Source organism: Bactrocera dorsalis, chromosome 5 (genome assembly GCF_023373825.1).
Source record: "Bactrocera dorsalis isolate Fly_Bdor chromosome 5, ASM2337382v1, whole genome shotgun sequence".
NCBI lineage: Eukaryota > Metazoa > Arthropoda > Insecta > Diptera > Tephritidae > Bactrocera > Bactrocera dorsalis.
Window position 1 is genome coordinate 9,683,828 of NC_064307.1, and position 19,599 is coordinate 9,703,426.

General features: G+C 36.4%; 4 protein-coding genes and 1 long non-coding RNA gene across 5 annotated transcripts; 1 reads left to right on the forward strand and 4 right to left on the reverse strand.

Moving 5' to 3' along the window:
• Positions 1-42: 42 nt before the first annotated feature.
• Positions 43-1,227, reverse strand: LOC105231397 (brachyurin). The gene is made up of 4 exons (XM_011212683.3): positions 898-1,227; positions 655-830; positions 494-592; positions 43-386 (listed from the first exon to the last, which is right to left on the reverse strand). The coding sequence occupies exons 1-4, from the start codon at positions 1,191-1,193 to the stop codon at positions 76-78; spliced, it is 882 nt and encodes a 293-aa protein (XP_011210985.2). The 5' UTR covers positions 1,194-1,227; the 3' UTR covers positions 43-75.
• A 1,713-nt stretch (positions 1,228-2,940) lies between these two features.
• Positions 2,941-4,413, reverse strand: LOC125778794 (uncharacterized). The gene is made up of 2 exons (XR_007422938.1): positions 3,169-4,413; positions 2,941-3,115 (listed from the first exon to the last, which is right to left on the reverse strand). It is a non-coding gene; the product is annotated as an uncharacterized LOC125778794 (long non-coding RNA).
• A 4,784-nt stretch (positions 4,414-9,197) lies between these two features.
• LOC125778789 (brachyurin-like) lies at positions 9,198-10,348 on the forward strand. The gene is made up of 4 exons (XM_049458045.1): positions 9,198-9,529; positions 9,591-9,766; positions 9,829-9,927; positions 10,005-10,348. The coding sequence occupies exons 1-4, from the start codon at positions 9,234-9,236 to the stop codon at positions 10,313-10,315; spliced, it is 882 nt and encodes a 293-aa protein (XP_049314002.1). The 5' UTR covers positions 9,198-9,233; the 3' UTR covers positions 10,316-10,348.
• A 2,665-nt stretch (positions 10,349-13,013) lies between these two features.
• Positions 13,014-14,166, reverse strand: LOC105231479 (brachyurin-like). The gene is made up of 4 exons (XM_049458044.1): positions 13,838-14,166; positions 13,595-13,770; positions 13,434-13,532; positions 13,014-13,357 (listed from the first exon to the last, which is right to left on the reverse strand). Exons 1-4 carry the CDS (start codon positions 14,131-14,133, stop codon positions 13,047-13,049), a joined length of 882 nt encoding a protein of 293 aa, XP_049314001.1. The 5' UTR covers positions 14,134-14,166; the 3' UTR covers positions 13,014-13,046.
• Positions 14,167-14,911: 745 nt separating this feature from the next.
• On the reverse strand, positions 14,912-16,851 carry LOC105231480 (brachyurin). The gene is made up of 4 exons (XM_011212790.3): positions 16,536-16,851; positions 16,291-16,466; positions 16,126-16,224; positions 14,912-15,363 (listed from the first exon to the last, which is right to left on the reverse strand). The coding sequence occupies exons 1-4, from the start codon at positions 16,832-16,834 to the stop codon at positions 15,056-15,058; spliced, it is 882 nt and encodes a 293-aa protein (XP_011211092.2). The 5' UTR covers positions 16,835-16,851; the 3' UTR covers positions 14,912-15,055.
• Between the last annotated feature and the right edge of the window lie 2,748 nt (positions 16,852-19,599).

A 19,599-nucleotide genomic window follows, 5' to 3' on the forward strand; every position in this document is an offset into this window, starting at 1 on the left:
TAAATAACAATCAATGAAAAATAGTAAATAATACTAAGTGTGTAAATATTATTAAGCAATTTATTGTATTTTCATTTAGTAGTATGCAACACCGGTCTTTTCTTCGATCCAATCCAAGTAGGATGTGATGCGAGTGAACACACCTGGCCAGCCAACCTCACAACCCAAAGCAATGCCGAAGGAAGTGGCACCAACCAAAACAGTGCTCTCACCATCATTGTACACCAATGGGCCGCCGGAATCGCCGTTGCAAGTTGAGGTACCGCCAGTTGTCTTAATGCAAATGTTTGTAGATTTAACGGAACCAAGGAACCAACGGTTGCATGCTGTATTTGAGAGTACTGGCACTTCAATCCAACGCAAGATGTCGGTGACTGACGTAGCAGCTGAATTAATTAAAAAAAAGTAGAAAAGTTTATAAGTTTTGATTATTAGCCAGCATGTTCAGGATAAAAACTTAGGTTTATAGAAATTAACTGTTTGCATAACTTACAATCAGTAATCTTTCCCCATCCAGAGGCGATCACTGCCTGGTCAACATAGCTGTCGTAGCTGGCTGCCTTTTTGGGCAAGGCAATTGGTTGAATGTATTCTAAAATTTTAAAAATATTTAACAATTAGTTTTAGCTAAACATTTGGTGAGTGGTTACGAACCGTTGAATTCAATTGGAACTGGCAGTTTAATGAGTGAAATATCATTGGTAATCGTGGAGCTAACCCAATCTTCATGTACAATTACATTCTTTGCAGAAACGAAAATGATCTGTTGGCTTTTTTCGGTAGCGTCTGAGATATCCCAAGCACCCAAATACACATCAACGCCAGTAGTCCTAGGGAGTTGAAAATATTGTAACATTATAATAATCGGCAGGACAGTTTCGGAGCATAAATACTTACAAAGAATCTGTGCAATGCGCAGCGGTCAGAACCCAACGATCAGAGATCAAACTGCCACCACACCATGCAGCACCACCGGAGATGTACAATCTCAAACCGACTTGATAGGGGAATTGTTTTTCAGCAGCTACTTGACCGTTGGTAATACGTCCGGTGGGTCCATCGAGGTTCATGCGTGGATGATATGGGAGTTTAGGATCCACATGCAATGGTGGTACATTGGTCCAATCCACTTTATCGGTGGAAGCAATCACGCTGCCAAAAATGCAGACAACTAAGGCAAGTACTAGCTTCATCTTCTATGTTGAATTAAAAGAAACACTGGCGTAGTCTTCAGCGCGTTTGCTTTTATACTTCAGAACTAAGTCGACTAATACGTGGAGCGGTTGTAAAGACCCTCGATAAGATAAATAATAATTTATGCATCCAACCCTATCGGTTTATTTATGGCAAAAATCTTATACTGGTTTTCAAGTTATGAATGCTTTAAGGTAATAAAGTAGAATTTGGTTGTAAATAATTTTGGTTTAAAACTAAACAGTTAATTGATTATTATTTGTTTTTGTTTTTGTTTCTGTTTTATATATAGTAAGTACTTGACGGACGTGCGTGTGCCGATACACGCGTAAAACGCGTCACGTCATTCTTGTACAAGAAAACAATGAAAACAAGGAAATCAGAAATTTATATAACTTTTGGGAATAACTGTTCTAATAGCTTTAATATAATATTAAATATTTCGATTGTAACCTGTCTAGATGTAAATATCATACATACATACATATATGAATATGTATGTACATATTTAGTTTTGTTACAAATTTCATGATCTCTTTTAAATATAGGTCAGATAAAGTTGCAAAAAGCATTTAAGGCCAAAAACGCAATGAATACCACCGATCAATCACTATATTCACCACATTTGGCTCCATGTGATATTTCTTGTTTCCCAAACTGTAATTGCCGCTGCGTGAGCCCGTTTCCAGTCGATCGAGGAGACAAAACGAGATTCGCAGAAGGAGCTAAAGGGCATCCCTAAAAGGGCTTATGAAAGGTCGGCCTAGGACTCCAAAAATTGTTCTTTGAAGGCGATTAAATAAATATTGATGAGTAACTAAATATTTTGCGCTTTATTTACTATTTCCGTGTACTTTTTTGTCACAATGTATGCATATAGTATCCACAAAGAGCAACGAGTAAACATTTACTAATATCTGCGCCTAAAAGTGGACTGCTTTCCTGCTCAGTGTAAGCTATTTCTGTTAAGTGGGCTGCGAACTCGCTTTGAAGGAAAATCCACTTAATATTTAAAATTTCTTGTAACAGAAAAATGAGTAATAATAATAAACTAAAACAAGTTAGAAAGGACTATGACAGGACAGTATAACTGAACTCATTACCTTAGCTATTAAAAATCGTCAACTGGAACACACACAGCCTTTATTTGCCACCATTCTCGATAAATCATTATAGATTTTATTTGCTTTACATGTCGTATTGTATTTTCCAAGTACTCCTTGAATTTGAGTTTTGAGTCTACTATTACACCAAGATACTTCAACTGTGGCTGAGAAGCAATCTCACATTATCTTTTCTTTTCTTCAGTTTTCCTGGAGCTTTTGACTTCTGTTTTCTGCTCAGCCAGTTCTGGACTCATGGTAGCAAAACATCGGTGCAAAACATTTATGCAGTCATTCTATTTGATACGGAGAAGGTCCACGACTGCTACGACTATGAGCTCATCCGCATATGCGATTGTTTTCACATTATTTGGTTGTGGTATTCTTAGCACCCCGTCGTACGTCAGATTCCGTAGTAGTGGGCCTAAAACCGAGCCTTGCGGTACTCTACTGAAGATAGTGTAGCACTGAGTGCCCTCGTCTGTGTCGAATAACAGTCTCCTATTTTGAAAGTAACTCATTATAAAATTTTTCAAATAATGAGGAGCACAAATTTCATATAAAGTTTTTATTATATTTGCCCACTTTGCGAAGTTGAACGCATTCTTCACATCCTGGGTTATTAGCAGTATTTTTTTTTTAAATGATAATCCGCCGGGTTTTGGATTTCTAACTTCAAGCGGTTTCTTACAATGCTCTCGTACATTTGACCAATAGTGTGGAACATGCACAGACGTCGATATGAAGAAAGTTCTTCTGGTGGCTGTGGGAGTAAAACCAGACGCTGTACCTTCCACGGATTGGGGTTTCGGGTTTCTCTAAAATGATGCGTTCTTAGGTTACTGCGTCTTATTTTTGAACTTCAAAATACAAATTTTTTATGTCTTTTCCACAGGTCTATGTTTGCTTCTTCACAGACCTTTTCGAAACAGGATCATTTACCATGGGTTCTCCCTTCAAGATATTTTTTTTTTGGCATTTAAATGCTTCTTTGAGGCGGATTTCGTTTTTACTTCCCTGGTTACGCTGTAGACGGCGTCTAGCTGAGTGACACAGCTTCCTCAGCTTGGCGATTTATTCGTTTTACCAGTATATATCTCGTCCTGGACAAAGTTGCATCGCATGCTGCAATGGGTTCCATCTGCGCCTGGTGCCTTTGGGGTGGGTGGCATCTGCGCCTGGTGCCTTTGCCGTACCCGAAGCACTCTCTAAAACGTTAGTATCAAATTCCTTTTACCGCCAACTTCGCTTTCGAGAGAGGTATTTCTCCGACAGTCTTCCACTTTTTAAGAGAACGGATCTTCAGCAATTTAGCCATGTGGTTGCTATTTGTGTACATATATGACACTTTCCACTTAGTAAGCCTGCTAAGCTTATAGAACCTTTATTCACCTTTTGAAAGGATTTTGTGTGCCATTGTTTAAAGTTGTAAGGTTTGTATTACTCAAAACTTCTGGAATGAGGCGCTCACGATGATTTGCATTCTGCTACCCCAAACAGTAGATTATGCGTTGAAATCTCCCCCTTCTGGTCTCCGCAACGAGTGCAGAGTAGTGCTGAAAATTATCGGAGGTTTCAGATGGACCACCTGATTTTTATTTTACCGCATTTAAGCAAGATTGCGGCATTCTCAGCTCGTGGGCATATGTAGTATAAGAGCTATTTGAGTGGCGCTTCGAGTTTTACGCATAATTTTTATATAATGCTTCCCCAGGAGTTAAAAACCAAACTTTTTTTGTAATTAATTGCAGATTTCTTCCAGAGTGGTTATTTCATCCAGGTCCTTGCACATAATGGTAAGATTATGTTTTCTGGCTGTATCGGCCATCTCACCAATCACTCCCACTAGAGCGCTCTCTATTTTGAGAGTTTTTCTGATATACCTCACGTTTGAGCCCAGTCCTTCAAGGCCACTGTCAAGAAGAACCAATTGTCTTGATGTTAATGTTTGTGGATTTAACGGAACCAAGAAACCAAATATTGCATGCTGTGTTCGACATTACTAGCACTTCAATCCAAAGCAATATGACGTGGCTGTAAAGAATTCAAAAAAGTAGAAAAGTTTACGAGTTTTGATGATTAGCCCGCATTTTCAGGATAAAAATTTAGGTTTAAATAAATTAACTGTTTGCATAACTTACAATCGGAAATCTTTCCCATCCAGAGGCGATCACTGTATTGTCAACGTAGTTGTCGTAGCTGGCTGACTTTTTGCGCAAGACAATTGTTTGAATGTACTCTAAGCGCACAAGTAAACATCAATGGCAGTAATTTCAAAGCACAATTACTTACAAGGAGTCTGTGCAATGCGCAGCGGTCAGACTCCAACGATCAGAGATCAAGCTGCCACCACATCACGCAACACCAGTGGGGACGTACAATCTTAAACCGACTTGATAGGGGAACTCTTTTGCAGCAGTTACTTGAACGTTGGTAATATGTCCTGTGGGTCCATCGAGGTTCATGCGTGGATGATATGGAAGTTTAGGGTCCACATTCAATGGTGGTACATTAGTCCAATCCACTTTATCGATGGAAGTGATCACGCTGCCAAAAATGCAGACAACTAAGGCAAGTACTAGCTTCATCTTCTACGTTGAATTGAAAGAAACACTGGCGTAGTCTTCAGCGCTTTTATACTTTGGTAATTCGACGTGTACTTGCAGGGGTTGTAAGAACCCTCGATAAGATTAATACTAATTTATGCATCCAATAAACCAATAGATGTTTATGGCAGAAATCTTTTGCCGGGTTTTTAAGTTATAAGTGATTTATATAGTTGAAGGTAATGAAGTGAAATTTGGTTGTAAATGTTTGTGTGTTTCCGAGAATTAAATCAATTTAATTGATTATTAATGTTTCTTTTTATTGTATAAGTACTTGAAGAAAGCGATATGCGAGTAATATGGAAATTACCTTGCCGTCACGTCATTATTATGCAAAAAATAATAATAACAAGGAAATCCCATTCCCGTTGGGAATAACTGTTTACATTAGAGCTATAATATTATATATTTCGATTGCGATCTTTCTAGTCGTAAATATCATAAATATATATGAACATACAACATACAAAATTAATTTTATTAAAAATCTCATGAACTTTGTACTCTTGCAACTTGTTGCTGCAGTATTATAATCGTAGTTATCTTCACATAACGGTTGTACGTATCACCTAAAACTAAGCGAGATAGATATATACATGATCAAAATGATGAGAAAAGTTGAAAATTGAGATGGGCGTAATCGGAACAATGTCACGCCCACAAATCGCCATCAACGGAAAACAAATTTGAAAAGTGGTCGTGGCCCGGCCTTCTAATAAGTTTATTCTAAAGCCACAGCAATCAAATTTACTTCATGCAAATGTTATAAGAACCTCTACTGACAGTGTGAAAATGAACTAAATTGGAAGATAACTCCACCCACACCTCATATGAGGGCACTTTTCAAAACTACTAAAATCGAATAAGTCAACATCTAAATATGCCGTTGACATTAAATTTTACCACCGAGATGGTATGAGGGAGCTTTATGGGAGCTGCTATGAAACGACAGTGAAATCCCATATTTCCGGACCGATTTCGACAAAATTTAGTATTTGGCATTCTTCGTATATTTCTATGTCACAGTGTAAAAATGGCCGAAATCGGACAGCAACCACACCTATTTACCATTACATTTGACTCTTTCACTTTGTAATACACAAATCAGAAAGTAATAAATATAACGGGATAAAATTTTGCAATAATAATTTCTAATCTAGCCAAACTGTTCAAGCTCCGAGGTACCGAATATGTGGACCCCAGTATCTATAGTTGACTTTTGACCGAAAATATTGGTCTATGTTTGAGATACTCAATTGAAATTCAGACAGAAGCTTTTCCTGACAATAGTAGTTCTGTGTATCAAAAATGGGTTGAATAGGGTTAAAGCTGCTCTGATACCATATACCTAATATAAAGATTTTCGAACTTCCAGGAGTCTTATCTTATTATATCGGCCAATAGTTCAATTATCTCAATGAAAATCACAGACCATGTTTTACTCAATCATATATTTGTGCCTAAAATAGTTAAAATTGGGCGTAAATTTGATCTATCCCACATATAACTAGGGGCGGATCCAGAGTAGAATTTTAGAGGGGGAACTTCATAATTTGATACTTAATTTAAGACATTTGTAACTGTAGACTATTTCAACATTTATTTTACAGCATAAAATTAATGCGGTGTTTGCACATTTTACTAAATATTTCTATTACTTCTTCTGGTTCCAAAACATTGTCGTAGTTTATGTTGAGGAGTGCTAAGCCGTTCAATCTTTTCTGGAACATCGTTGTTCTGAGCTAAGTCTTGATTCTAAAGCATCTAAATAGGCATTCACTGAGTACAGTTATATCTTTGCTTTTGAGAACTTCATCGGAAACCCGCGTTTTAAAATCTTGCATGACCTTGTCAAAGAGTGTATGAATAACCCTGTACAAGTTTTCACAGGTTTGAGATGGGTGATTGTTTCGATGACTCTGACGGCCATATGTTCTGGGTGTCTCAGTGTTTGTAGCTTCTTTTTGTATTTCCCTCACGGCGCCACGATCACCCAACATAACAATACAACCATCAGTTTCTATTGCAACACATTCTTGAACATCCAGTCCAACATATTTATGTATTTCGTCTCTTTCAAAACCAACTGTCCTATCGCAGCTCTCGTGAGTGAAATCTCCTGGTGGTTGTTTTCTTCAATACTTACATATGTCTGCACTCGTGCTCGGTTCTTCATCTGTATCTGAAGAGTCGTTGGGTTCATTTTCATAAGTATCTTTCATAAGTTCAAAATCCTCTCTGATGACAGGTTCATTTGAAACCTCCGAGTGAACGTATCAATTTCGTGAAATGGTTGCTGCATCTGGAGTTTCGTCAAAAATTACAGCGTAGAAGTCGTACACATGAACCTCTTTGAGGATTTTATTGACTATTTCCATTCCATAATAGTTGATTATCTCCTCTTGAAACGTCTTACTTATATATGTAAGTTGCTCATGAAATTGAAGCGTTCAAATGATTTTTCAAGACTTCATGGCCAGAATATACTATAAATCCAAGTAATCTTCTGAAATTTCCATCATTAAGGTCTGGATAATTTTCGTTTGAAATTGGCCATCGTCCCGATGCTCTCGCAGTGAAATATTCTGCTTGCTGAGGAAAATGATTGGTTTTAGACATCAATCTTGTTCTTTTTTCTTTTATATCGGATCGATGATTATCATCTATGATACTTCGTACTTCCTCTTGAGGGTTGTGATGTACGTAGAAAGCACTTTTCTGCCAATATGTCAGCTGAACTACTTAATAAGAACATAAAATCCAATAAAAATCTACGAAATATTTTTGTCGGTCCGGCTCATGTTTGATCAGACGGAATTGCAATACCGTCTTAGCGGTTTATTTGAAAAAAAAAACTGACATACCTCTTATCTCTTACAATTATCTCTTAAACATTAAGTTGCCTGAAGAAAATCAAAATTTGACTCTCATGGAAAGTTTTACAAATAAAAACATTACTAGATTTGGAAATTTTGCAGTAGTCAAAAAAGCTGGGGAGAAGCACCGAAACTATTGTGATATTATTTTACCCGCTTTTTTAATAACACAATAACTAAATATAATATTTCAATCCTATATACTAAATAAATTGCATTCTTTTCTACTCAGACGATTACAAATTTACCGATATTCTACGCTGGATTGATGCGCCCGTTATTAGCAATAGTGAGTGCAGTTCATGGATTTATGGTTCCATTCAATCAACAAATATTTGCATCGGCACTACTGAACACAAGTCAACATGTCATGGTGATGCCGGCGGTCCTCTGGTTTTAGCGCCAACACTAATTGACGTGGCCACCTTTAATATAATCTACAGCTGTTAGATAGGTGGACCAGCTCCTTTTACGCGAGTAACTTCGTATTTCGACTGGATTGAAGCTAAAACTGGAGTTTCGAACCAATAATGAGTTCTTAATATATGTATTTTCAGAAAATAAATAATTCTCTGTAATATTAGTTATATAGAATAACTGTAAAAAATCGAATTGTATCCTTTGTCGGTTTATTTTTGCTTCATAATAAACTGGTTCCCTAGGTTGTGATATAAGGATGTATAGAAGTTGGTTCTTTTGGCATTTGTTTCCGCCTCCCCGAATACTGGTCTACAAATGCTCTGTATGTGTAGCTAAAAGTACTCAATAGCAGTCTGCAAAGTGCCAGGCTCTGTTCCTTAATGTTTAATTTTATCTTGCTGGCCCCTTAAGTTTCTGGCTTCTACCTAAATTCTACTATAGCTATACTAAATTATTTTCTCTCAGTAAAGTTCATCTTGACAAGTTGTTGGGATATCAACGTCCTTCTTAGATAGCTTCTGGCCAAACCGAGATCGGTATTAGCCACCTCAATAACATTGTGATAGGCTCAAGATGCCCTTGACATCAAGAAGAGCTGTAGTTTCAACTGTCCAGGGTTATGTACAAGTTAAAGGCTATTGCAGTGATCGATCGAAATCGAACATTTACTACTATTGGTCTAAACTAAACAGTTATTTCCCACGGCTATATAAATTTGGGATTTCCTTCCTTTTTGTACAAGAATGACGTGACGGCAAGGTAATTTCCATATTACTCGCATATCGCGTTGGTCAAGTACTTATACAAAAAAAAACAATAATAATCAATTAAATTGTTTAATTTTCGGAAACACATCGATATTTACAACAAAATTTTAGTTCATTACCTTAAACCTTAGAATTGGATGCATAAATTATTATTTATCTTATCGATGGCTTTTACAACCGCTCCACGTATTAGTCGACTTAGTTCTGAAGTATAAAAGCGAACGCGCTAAAGAGTTCGTCAGTGTTTCGTTCAATTCAACATAGAAGATGAAGCTAGTACTTGCCTTAGTTGTCTGCTTTTTTGGCAGCGTGATCGCTTCCACCGATAAAGTGGATTGGACTAATGTACCACCATTGGATGTGGATCCTGAAATCCCATATCATCCACGCATGAGCCTCGATGGACCCACAGGACGTATTACCAACGGTCAAGTAGCTGCTCAAAAACAATTCCCCTATCAAGTCGGTTTGAGATTGTACGTCCCCACTGGTGCTGCATGGTGTGGTGGCAGTTTGATCTCTGATCGTTGGGTTCTGACCGCTGCGCATTGCACAGACACTTTGTAAGTAATTGTGCTCCTAAACTGTCATGCCGCTAATGTTACAATATTTCATACTTCCTAGGACTACTGGTGTTGATGTGTACTTGGGTGCTTGGGATCGTACAGACCCTACCGAAAAGAACCAACACATCATTTTCGTTTCTACAAAGAATGTTATTGTGCATGAAAATTGGATTAACACCACGATTACCAATGATATTTCGCTCATCAAACTGCCAATTCCAATTGAATTCAACGGTTCGTAACAACGCAGGAAATGTTAACCTAATACTAATTGTTATAAATTTTGAAAATCTTAGATTACATTCAACCAATTGCCTTGCCAAAAAAGTCAGCCAGCTACGACACCTACGTTGACAAGTCAGTGATCGCCTCTGGATGGGGAAGAATTTCCGATTGTGAGTTAAGCAAACAGTTAATTTATTTAACCCTACATTTTTATCCTTAACTTTTCATTTTTTTTAATTATTCACAGCTGCTACGTCAGTCACCGACTTATTGCGTTGGATTGAAGTGCCAGTAATGTCGAACAGAGGATGCAACCTTTGGTTCCTTGGTTCCGTTAAATCCACAAACATTTGCATCAAGACAACTGGCGGCATCTCAACTTGCAACGGCGACTCCGGCGGTCCATTGGTGTACAATGATGGTGAGAGCACTATTTTGGTTGGTGCCACTTCCTTTGGTTTTGGTTTGGGATGTCAAGTTGGCTGGCCAGGTGTGTTCACTCGCATCACATCCTACTTGGATTGGATCGAAGAAAAGACCGGTGTTGTATATTACTAAATGAAAATACAATAAATTTTTTAATAATATTTATATACTTAGTATTATTTATTACATTCCTATGATTGCTATTTACACATAGAGAATAGATAATATACATACATAACAATAATACCCAAGAATTACCCTCCTTCGTTGTTAGGTTTATTGTTAAGAGTAGATAGAATAATTTTTTTGAGCGAAAGGAGTGAGTCTGTTAGATCGAATTTGCTGGAAAGAGAATTGAATTGAATACATATGTACATATCGCATACAATATTATAGCGAAATAGTTACTGTAGATTTCCGTTTACAAAAACCGTGCTGAGAACAAGAAGTTAGTGGAAAATTCGAGAAGATTATTTCGTCTGTTATTTGTCTGTTTTTGTTTTAAAATTTTTAGGTTTTGTTGACAACTTCTATATTCCCCTATAGTTTTTAATGGATGACCTGAATCTATTCTTATGCAAAGAAATTATAAATGACTTCTTCACACACACACTCTCACAATGCAGTGAAGGTCGTGGGGTCGTTGAAAACTTGCTTCAGGCGAGTACTCCATCCACCTTTGCTATTGACGATTAATAGAAAATGGTAAAAAAACAATGCTTGAAAATTACGTTGAAACAGTCCAACAATCTAGCGAATGGCGCTCCAAAAATGAGCCGAAGGGTCAGGTCGGTAATGTATTAAGGGGTTAGGGGTAGTTAGAATTTTCAAAAAAATATTTTTTTTTTTTGCCTTTTTGTTAAGTTTCTTAAAATATTCCCTGAAAATTTCACGTTGATCCGATAATTACTTTTTGAGTTGTTCGAGAAATAAGAAAGAGAGCTCATGCACTTCCAAACGCTAGTGTGAAACTTTAAACGCTTTTTTCTCAAAACTATGTTTTTTGAATCGGTGACAACTGTAACTCGATAACCGTTCAGTAGACTTTAATGAAATTTATACAGCTTTTAGAATACATAATAAACTCGAGCCTGATCGAAGGACTTTTATTTTTTCGAAAATTTCGATTTTTTAAGGCAAATTGATTTTTTCGCAAAAAATAAAGTGAAAAGAAGATAAAATCCTTCGATCAGGCCCGGGATTATCTATTTATAAAACTATTTTTTTTTTGTCCGATTGTTTTAGATGAATCTCCAAGGACTTATGGTTGTCACCGCAAGTACCTTTTTTGGAACAAGGTTAACACAAACAACTATAACTTTGGAAATTAGTTTTTTTTTTTGAAATTTTCGTGACTTCAATAATGCCATATTACTGCTTTTGTAAAATAACATGATTTAGTAGCAAAAAAAAAAAATATTGAAAACTCTCATTTTTTCGTACCTCTGACTACCCCTAACCGCTTAAGAGACTCTAAAGTATGATGAGACAGTTAGAAATTTAAATATATAAAATACATTGGAAGTCCTCCTCTGCTTCCCACAGTGCGGATTGCGTCGAATACTCTCAGAGCTGTAGACTACCTAACCTTCAATCGGATGTTCTTTGGATACCGAGTGGATACTTAGTCTTAGACCGGAAGACGTGAGCTGATTGACCCATATGTTAAAGAATCGATTCTGGCCATTTCCAAGTGGATGGCGATCAGAGAGCTTTCCCCACACTAAAATACAAAGAAAACCCATTGATACAAAAAACTTATTAATAATAATTCGCTGAGAATTTATTATCAAAATGTTTAGGGCTTAATACTAACTTAATTGTATTTAAATAGCATTCATTGTAATTTCAAAATCACCGCTTTCAAATGAACTTGGCTAAAGCTCCACATTTTTGACAATGAGATATTCAATAGCGAATATGAAATCCTCAGATATGACCGGCTTAGCGGATTAGGAGATGGTGTCCTGTTTGCTGTACGTTCTTCAATTGCATCTAAAGAAGTCGATGTTTCTCATGTAGACTTCATTGAGTATAAGTGCATTCGAATTTTCCGCAGATTCTTGGTTGTTTCGTCAACGTTCAGTTCTGCCGTCATTTATTTCGTGCCTGAATAAATGGATCGAAAATGTTTCTCAGTTTTTTGTCTCCGATTTCGGAACGTTACAAGCAGCGTATCTGTCATATTTTCGCCAGATCGAACGAATCTTTCTGAAGAATCACGCTGAGTGAATGAAATCTTCCATCGTTTAAAGCTAAAAACGCTCTTAGTTTTGTTAAACGTTGGTCTAAAGAATTTAGAGATCCACTTATTACGAAAATTATTTTTACATCTTTGGTAAGGCCTTTAATAGATTATGCTTCTGTGATATGGAACCCTAGAAAAACAATTTTTACGTTTGCCCTAAATCATTTACTTTGGGACTCCAGGTTATCTTACCCCAAATAATAATCGTTTAAAACCTATAAGTCATATGAAAACGCTTGTTATAATATATATTGTAAAATATATGAATGGGTCAGTCTGTAGTCCATCTCTGTTATCATACATTAATTTTAACGTCCCTTTCGCTCAACCAGGCAGTTTAGACCTTTACTTCAAAATGTTTTTTTTAACAAATTTTGAGTTAACCATACCGCCGTATATGCGAGGATTTCAATTCTCATTCCATCACATTTTATCTAACAGACTCCTTCTTTTCGCTCAAAAAAAATTTTTTTATCTACTCCTAACAATAAATCTAACAACGAAGGAGGGTAATCATGTATATTGTCTACTGTATGTAGGTAAATAACAATCAAAGAAAAGTAATAAATAATACCAAATGAGTAAATATTATTAAGCAATTTATTGTATTTTCATTTAGTAATATGCAATACCGGTCTTTTCTTCGATCCAATCCAAGTAGGATGTGATGCGAGTGAACACACCTGGCCAGCCAACTTGACATCCCAAACCAAAACCAAAGGAAGTGGCACCAACCAAAATAGTGCTCTCACCATCATTGTACACCAATGGACCGCCGGAGTCGCCGTTGCAAGTTGAGATGCCGCCAGTTGTCTTGATGCAAATGTTTGTGGATTTAACGGACCCAAGGAACCAAAGGTTGCATCCTCTGTTCGACATTACTGGCACTTCAATCCAACGCAATAAGTCTGTGGCTGACGTAGCAGCTGTAAATAATTCAAAAAATGAAAAGTTAAGGATAAAAATGTAGGTTTAAATAAATTAAATGTTTGCTTAACTTACAATCGGAAATTCTTCCCCATCCAGAGGCGATCACTGACTTGTCAACGTAGGTGTCGTAGCTGGCTGACTTTTTGGGCAAGGCAATTGGTTGAATGTAATCTAAGATTTTCAAAATTTATAACAATTAGTATTAGGTTAACATTTCCTGCGTCGTTACGAACCATTGAAGTCAATTGGAACTGGCAGTTTGATGAGCGAAATATCGTTGGTAATCGTGGTGTTAATCCAATTTTCATGCACAATAACATTCTTTGTAGAAACGAAAATGATTTGTTGGTTCTTTTCGGTGGGGTCTGTACGATCCCAAGCACCCAAGTACACATCAACGCCAGTAGTCCTAGGAAGTATGAAATATTATAACATTATAATTAGCGGCAGGACAGTTTCGGAGTACAATTACTTACAAAGTGTCTGTGCAATGCGCAGCGGTCAGAACCCAACGATCAGAGATCAAACTGCCACCACACCATGCAGCACCAGTGGGGACGTATAATCTCAAACCGACTTGATAGGGGAATTGTTTTTGAGCAGCTACTTGACCGTTGGTAATACGTCCTGTGGGTCCATCGAGGCTCATGCGTGGATGATATGGGATTTCAGGATCCACATCCAATGGTGGTACATTAGTCCAATCCACTTTATCGATGGAAGCGATCACGCTGCCAAAAAAGCAGACAACTAAGGCAAGTACTAGCTTCATCTTCTATGTTGAATTGAAAGAAACACTGGCGAAGTCTCCAGCGCGTTCGCTTTTATACTTCAGAGCTATGCCAAGTCGACGAGTACTTGCAGCGGTTGTAAAGGCCCTCGATAAGATAAATAATAATTTATGCATCCAACTCTAAGGTTTAAGGTAATGAATTGAAATTTTGTTGTAAATATCGATGTGTTTCCGAAAATTAAACAATTTAATTGATTATTATTTTTTTTTTTTTTTGATATAAGTACTTGACGAACGCGTATGTACCGATAGGCGAGTAATATGGAAATTACGTTGTCGTCACGTCATTCTTGTACAAAAAGGAAGGAAATCCCAAATTCATATAACCGTGAGAAATAACTGTTTATATTAGACCAATAGTAGTAAATATTTCGATTTCGATCGATCACTAAAGCAGCCTTTAACTTGTCCCCTGGACAGTTTAGGCATCACCTCTTCTTGATGTCAAGAAGAACTTTGATCCTATCCCAATATCATTGAGGTGGCTAAGACCGATCTCGATTTGGCCAGAAGCTATCTAACGAAGGACGTTGAAATCCCAACAACTTGTCAAGATGAACTTTACTGAGAGCAAATAATTTAATATAGCTATAGTAGAATTTCGGTAGAAGCCAGAAACTTAAAGGGCCAGCAAGATAAAATTAAACAGTAAGTAACAGGGCTGGCACTATGCAGAGTGCTATTGAGTACTTTTAGCTACAGATACAGAGTATTTGTAGATCCGTATTTGAGGAGGCGGAAAAAACTCCATACATCCTTCTATCACAACCTAGGGAACCAGTTTATTATGAAGCAAAAATAAACCGACAAAGGATACAATTCGTTTTTTTACAGTTATTCTATATAACTAATATTACAGAAAATTATTTATTTTCTGAAAATACATACATATATCAAGAACTCATTGTTGGTTCGAAACTCCAGTTTTAGCTTCAATCCAGTCGAGATACGAAGTTACTCGCGTAAAAGGAGCTGGTCCACCAATCTCACAGCTGTAGATTATATTAAAGGTGGCAACGCCAATTAGTGTTGAGTCTTGCGCTAAAACAAGAGGACCGCCGGCATCACCATGACATGTTGACTTGTGTTCAGTAGTGCCGATGCAAATATTTGTTGATTGAATGGAACCATAAATCCATGAACTGCACTCACTATTGCTAATAACCGGCGCATCAATCCAGCGTAGAATATCGGTAAATTTGTAATCGTCTGAGTAGAAAAGAATATAAGTTTTTTGGTATATCGTATTGAAGTATTATATTTAGTTATTGTATTATTGAAAAAGCGGGTAAAATAATATCACAATAGTTTCACTGCTTCTCCCCAGCTTATTTGACTACTGCAAAATTTCCAAATCTAGTAATGTTTTCCTTTGTAAAGCTTTCCGTGAAAGCCAAGTTTTGATTGTCTTCAGGCAATTAAAAAAACTTGAATGTTTAAGAGATAATTGTAGGAGAAAAGTGATATACCGCTAATCCGGTATTGCAATTCCGTCTGATCAAAATTGACCCGGACCCACAAAAATTTTTCGTAGATTTTTATTGGATTTTATGATCGTATTAAGTTTCATTCCCATAGTTTGTATACCTTTAATTTGCCTGGCGATTTTTAAGAGGAAAAAAATTTAAAAAACAGTTTGCTGAAATTTTGTGTTTATAATCGAGTCTCGTCTAGGAAATCGAGGAAAATGTTCCAGTAAACTCTTAGTGTGTTCGCTTTAGCACGAACAAAAATATGTCAATATCACAAGGCAACTAGTGAAGGTCGTGTGGTCGTTGAAAACTTGCTTCAGGCGTGTAATTGATAGACTAGGACCAAAAGGCCATACATCTTACAAACGTCGTCAAGTAGAGGAGCTAAAATTCGACTCTAGGACTTGGCAGTACTCAAAGCTTAATAATTTGGCTCCCATCAATTTGTTATGGTTAAGAATTATAAATAATATAAATAAATTAAAACAAAATAACTTACCATCGGAGGTTATACCCCAACCGGATGCTATGGCGGTTTCATTTTCGAAAGTTTCATTAGCTTCGTCACTATTCGGAAGTTTGACTGGTTGAATGAATTCTAAAATATAGCCAGTTCACTGTTTAACATAGATATGCATTGTCAATGAGTCACTCAAATACCTACCGGTGAATTCCAGTGGCACCGGCAGCTTAATCAAGGCAACATCATTCGTTAGTTCGATTTCATCATAGTTCTCATGCACAATAATATGTTTCTTTGATACGAAAATTATATGTTGACCTGCTTCATTGTGATCTGTTCTATTTAGTGCACCCACGTAAACATCAACACCACCGATTCTATATTAAATAGTATCACAAGGAAAATTGAACAGACTAACGCTCTTACTAATCACATGTAGATCTTACAACTCGTCTGCGCAATGAGCCGCGGTGATAATCCAACGATCCGAGATGATTGATCCACCACACCAAACTCTCCCTAAGGTTGTATGAAACTCCAAACCCGCTTGATAAGAAATTTGTGCACGTCCGGCTAATTCTCCGTTAGTGATGCGTTCACTAAAGCTCTTCGTATGTAATTTCGGTTGAAACGCATCGGCAGGTTTCGCTTGTGGACGCACAACGGTCGACCAATTCAATTGGCTGGCCGAAGTGGCTGCAGCGTTAATCGCACAAATAACAGTAAATGCAGTTAGGAAAGTCATTTTAGGTGGACTGTCGCTAATTTTTAGCAAATTTTACATTTATATTAATTTCCTAATAATTATCAACTTTTATCGAATAAAAAGATTGTGTACCTACCATATATGTATGTACTTGTATGTATAGATATATTGTTTGGCGATAAAACATTTTTATAGTCCCACCTCGAGTTCCATTTATCGGTAGTCCATTTGATATCACTTTTTTGCTGACATATAAAGTTTAATTACCGTTATAATGTTGAAAATAGAGGTGTGCATGTGTGTACACATAAAAAAAATTCACATTAAATCGGGTCGTATGTTGTTAAAGATATAGTTCAGTGTGAAAATAGTATTTTAATCTTAACAGGATGACAAACACATTCCATTTAGAAAAATAACTATATTCACTATGTTGTTTACGCAGAACGTAAGCGTAAACTTACTTACGTACTTGCAGCGTATCACACACATACCCATAAAACGTAATGAGCAAATATTTGCTATAATTTCCAATAATTTGCGCCTAAAAGTGTGCTGCTTTCCTGCTCAGTGTTAGCTATTTCTATTACGTGGGCTGCCAATTCGCTTTGAAGGAAAATCCACTTAATTTTTAAAAATTCTTGATACAGAAAAATGAGGAACAATAATAGTAATAAAATAAAACAAGTAAGGGAGTCCAAGCTCCGAATATTTTAAAGTATCGGCATTCGAAAAGATCAAAGTCATGGAAATACTATGAGGAATTGCAAACCGTTAAACTAAAAAATTTGCAATTCAACATTCATTATAAGAAGAAACTGAATGGATTGCAATAAAATTTGGTATCTTATCAACTTATGTACATTATCAGTCGTAGACTTACCCAATTTCATTACTACAATTTGCATTTCGGGAATATTAATATTAATCAAACAAGTTAAATTTAAATATTATTTTCTAAATATATATTGTTGATGTGGTAATTCGTGGAACGAAGTCGCACATTTTCAACATTAAACTATAGTATATCCAATAATATATAATGAATAACAATCGATACAATTAAGTTTCAAATATAACATCATTCAAATGACTCCACGACTTCTTTTGCAGGAACGAATTCGATGAACCCAATTTTCGAGTACTTTTTCCACTAAATCAAGTCGTATGTCATGAATAGCACGTTCAATATTGACTTCTAAAGCTTGAAGAGAGTCTGGTTTATTGCTAAAGACCAATGACTTCAAATAACCCCACAAGAAGTAGTCTAATGGTGTTAAATCACAACTTCTTGGAGGCCATTCAATGTCACAATTTCTTGAAATAATCGAATCTCCAAACTGTTCACGCAATAATGCGGTTGTTGCACATGCTGTATGGTATGTAGTTTCGTCTTGTTGGAACCAGTTGTTGTCAAGATCAACTTCGTTCAATCGTGGCCATAAAAATTTGATTATCATCGATCTATACCGCTGTCAGTGGATCAGTATTTGGTAGAACAACAGTAGGAGAAATAGTTCTTGAGGTGTGTGGTGAAATTTGTAGCGTTTTCCAAGAAACAATGTTGGACGCGTATCCACCAACACAAGCTAAAATCGAAGAAATTGTTAATAGTTTTGAATTATTGGGGTTCCCTCAATGCTATGGAGCGGTTGATGGATGCCACATTGAAGTGAAACCTCGAAAATGTGAAGTTTCAGATTATTTCAACTTTACAGGATGGCATTCAACGATGCTGTATATTATCGTTATAGGTTTACCTATGTAAAGATATGAGTACCTGGAAGATGTAACGATTCTTCCATTTTTGAATGCTCGGAATTAAAAGCTTATCACATGAATAATGAGCTATATGAAAGACATTCCAAATTCGTTGAAGGCGATTTTACTTATTGCGGATTCAGCGTTTAAACCTTCGCCATACGTAATGAAACCGTTTCCGTTTTCAGTTAACCAAATAGAAGGTGAAAAAGTATTCAGCAAAAAAATTCTCTTCTTGCCGCCGTGTTGTTGAAAACCCATTTGGGCATCTGAAAGCGCGATTTCGCAAAATTGGGAAAGGTTTGGAAGTTAACATAAAAAATGTGAACACAATAATAAAAGCATGCTGTATTATGCATAACTTGCAACAACAGAAACGATAACATTAATCAGTGTTGGATTCAGCAATCAGAGATCCAAAGTACAAGGCAGCAGACCCAAAGAAGCATATCCCTAGATGATACCAACAACAGTGGAATAACTATAAGAAATGCCTTAATAAACATTACCCGTTAATATAATTGTTTTCAAGTGCCTTACACATGTACGTAGTTCGTGTAAATATAATATTTTTTCTTATTTTTTAATGCAGAAAGTAATGCATTGTTCCGCCACTAGGACCATTTTATCCGTTTCTCTTGCCTAAAAAATGTTAGATTTTCAAGAATTAAATAAAAATATTTTCATTAATGGACTGGTGCTTACATACCTAAATCTTTATGTTAAATTGCTTAGCCGCGAACGCATCTTGGCCCCATCCTCAATGAGGGACTTTGTCTCAGAAATAAATGCGCGTCGGTTTCTTATTACTTTCCATTTTTTATATTAATTTTTTAAATCACTAGAATAGCAAATTTCGATGAGCTTTTGAGTAAAAGCTTTTAGCAAAGTTATTTACCTTTTTTTTTTAGCTTTTACCAGTAAAATACTACGGGTTATTCATGAACCAGAATGGAAAGTTTTGTTTATTTACCACATCAATTAAATGAAAGTGACCCTCATAGAAGAAGATTATTTTGGTAAATTATTATACATATATTTTT

What these genes read in the sequence shown, in the direction of transcription:
- LOC105231397 (XM_011212683.3), bottom strand. Translation starts at nt 1,193, where the DNA reads ATGAAGCTAGTACTTGCCTTAGTTGTCTGCATTTTTGGCAGCGTGATT. An exon ending in AGTTCCAATTGAATTCAACG is followed by an intron (nt 593 to 654) that starts GTTCGTAACCAC and finishes TTAAAATTTTAG; the next exon opens with AATACATTCAACCAATTGCC. An exon ending in ATGGGGAAAGATTACTGATT is followed by an intron (nt 387 to 493) that starts GTAAGTTATGCA and finishes TAATTAATTCAG; the next exon opens with CTGCTACGTCAGTCACCGAC.
- LOC125778789 (XM_049458045.1), top strand. Translation starts at nt 9,234, where the DNA reads ATGAAGCTAGTACTTGCCTTAGTTGTCTGCTTTTTTGGCAGCGTGATC. An exon ending in GCGCATTGCACAGACACTTT is followed by an intron (nt 9,530 to 9,590) that starts GTAAGTAATTGT and finishes CATACTTCCTAG; the next exon opens with GACTACTGGTGTTGATGTGT. An exon ending in ATGGGGAAGAATTTCCGATT is followed by an intron (nt 9,928 to 10,004) that starts GTGAGTTAAGCA and finishes AATTATTCACAG; the next exon opens with CTGCTACGTCAGTCACCGAC.
- LOC105231479 (XM_049458044.1), bottom strand. Translation starts at nt 14,133, where the DNA reads ATGAAGCTAGTACTTGCCTTAGTTGTCTGCTTTTTTGGCAGCGTGATC. An exon ending in GCGCATTGCACAGACACTTT is followed by an intron (nt 13,771 to 13,837) that starts GTAAGTAATTGT and finishes CATACTTCCTAG; the next exon opens with GACTACTGGCGTTGATGTGT. An exon ending in ATGGGGAAGAATTTCCGATT is followed by an intron (nt 13,358 to 13,433) that starts GTAAGTTAAGCA and finishes AATTATTTACAG; the next exon opens with CTGCTACGTCAGCCACAGAC.
- LOC105231480 (XM_011212790.3), bottom strand. Translation starts at nt 16,834, where the DNA reads ATGACTTTCCTAACTGCATTTACTGTTATTTGTGCGATTAACGCTGCA. An exon ending in GGTGCCACTGGAATTCACCG is followed by an intron (nt 16,225 to 16,290) that starts GTAGGTATTTGA and finishes GCTATATTTTAG; the next exon opens with AATTCATTCAACCAGTCAAA. An exon ending in TTGGGGTATAACCTCCGATG is followed by an intron (nt 15,364 to 16,125) that starts GTAAGTTATTTT and finishes TTTTCTACTCAG; the next exon opens with ACGATTACAAATTTACCGAT.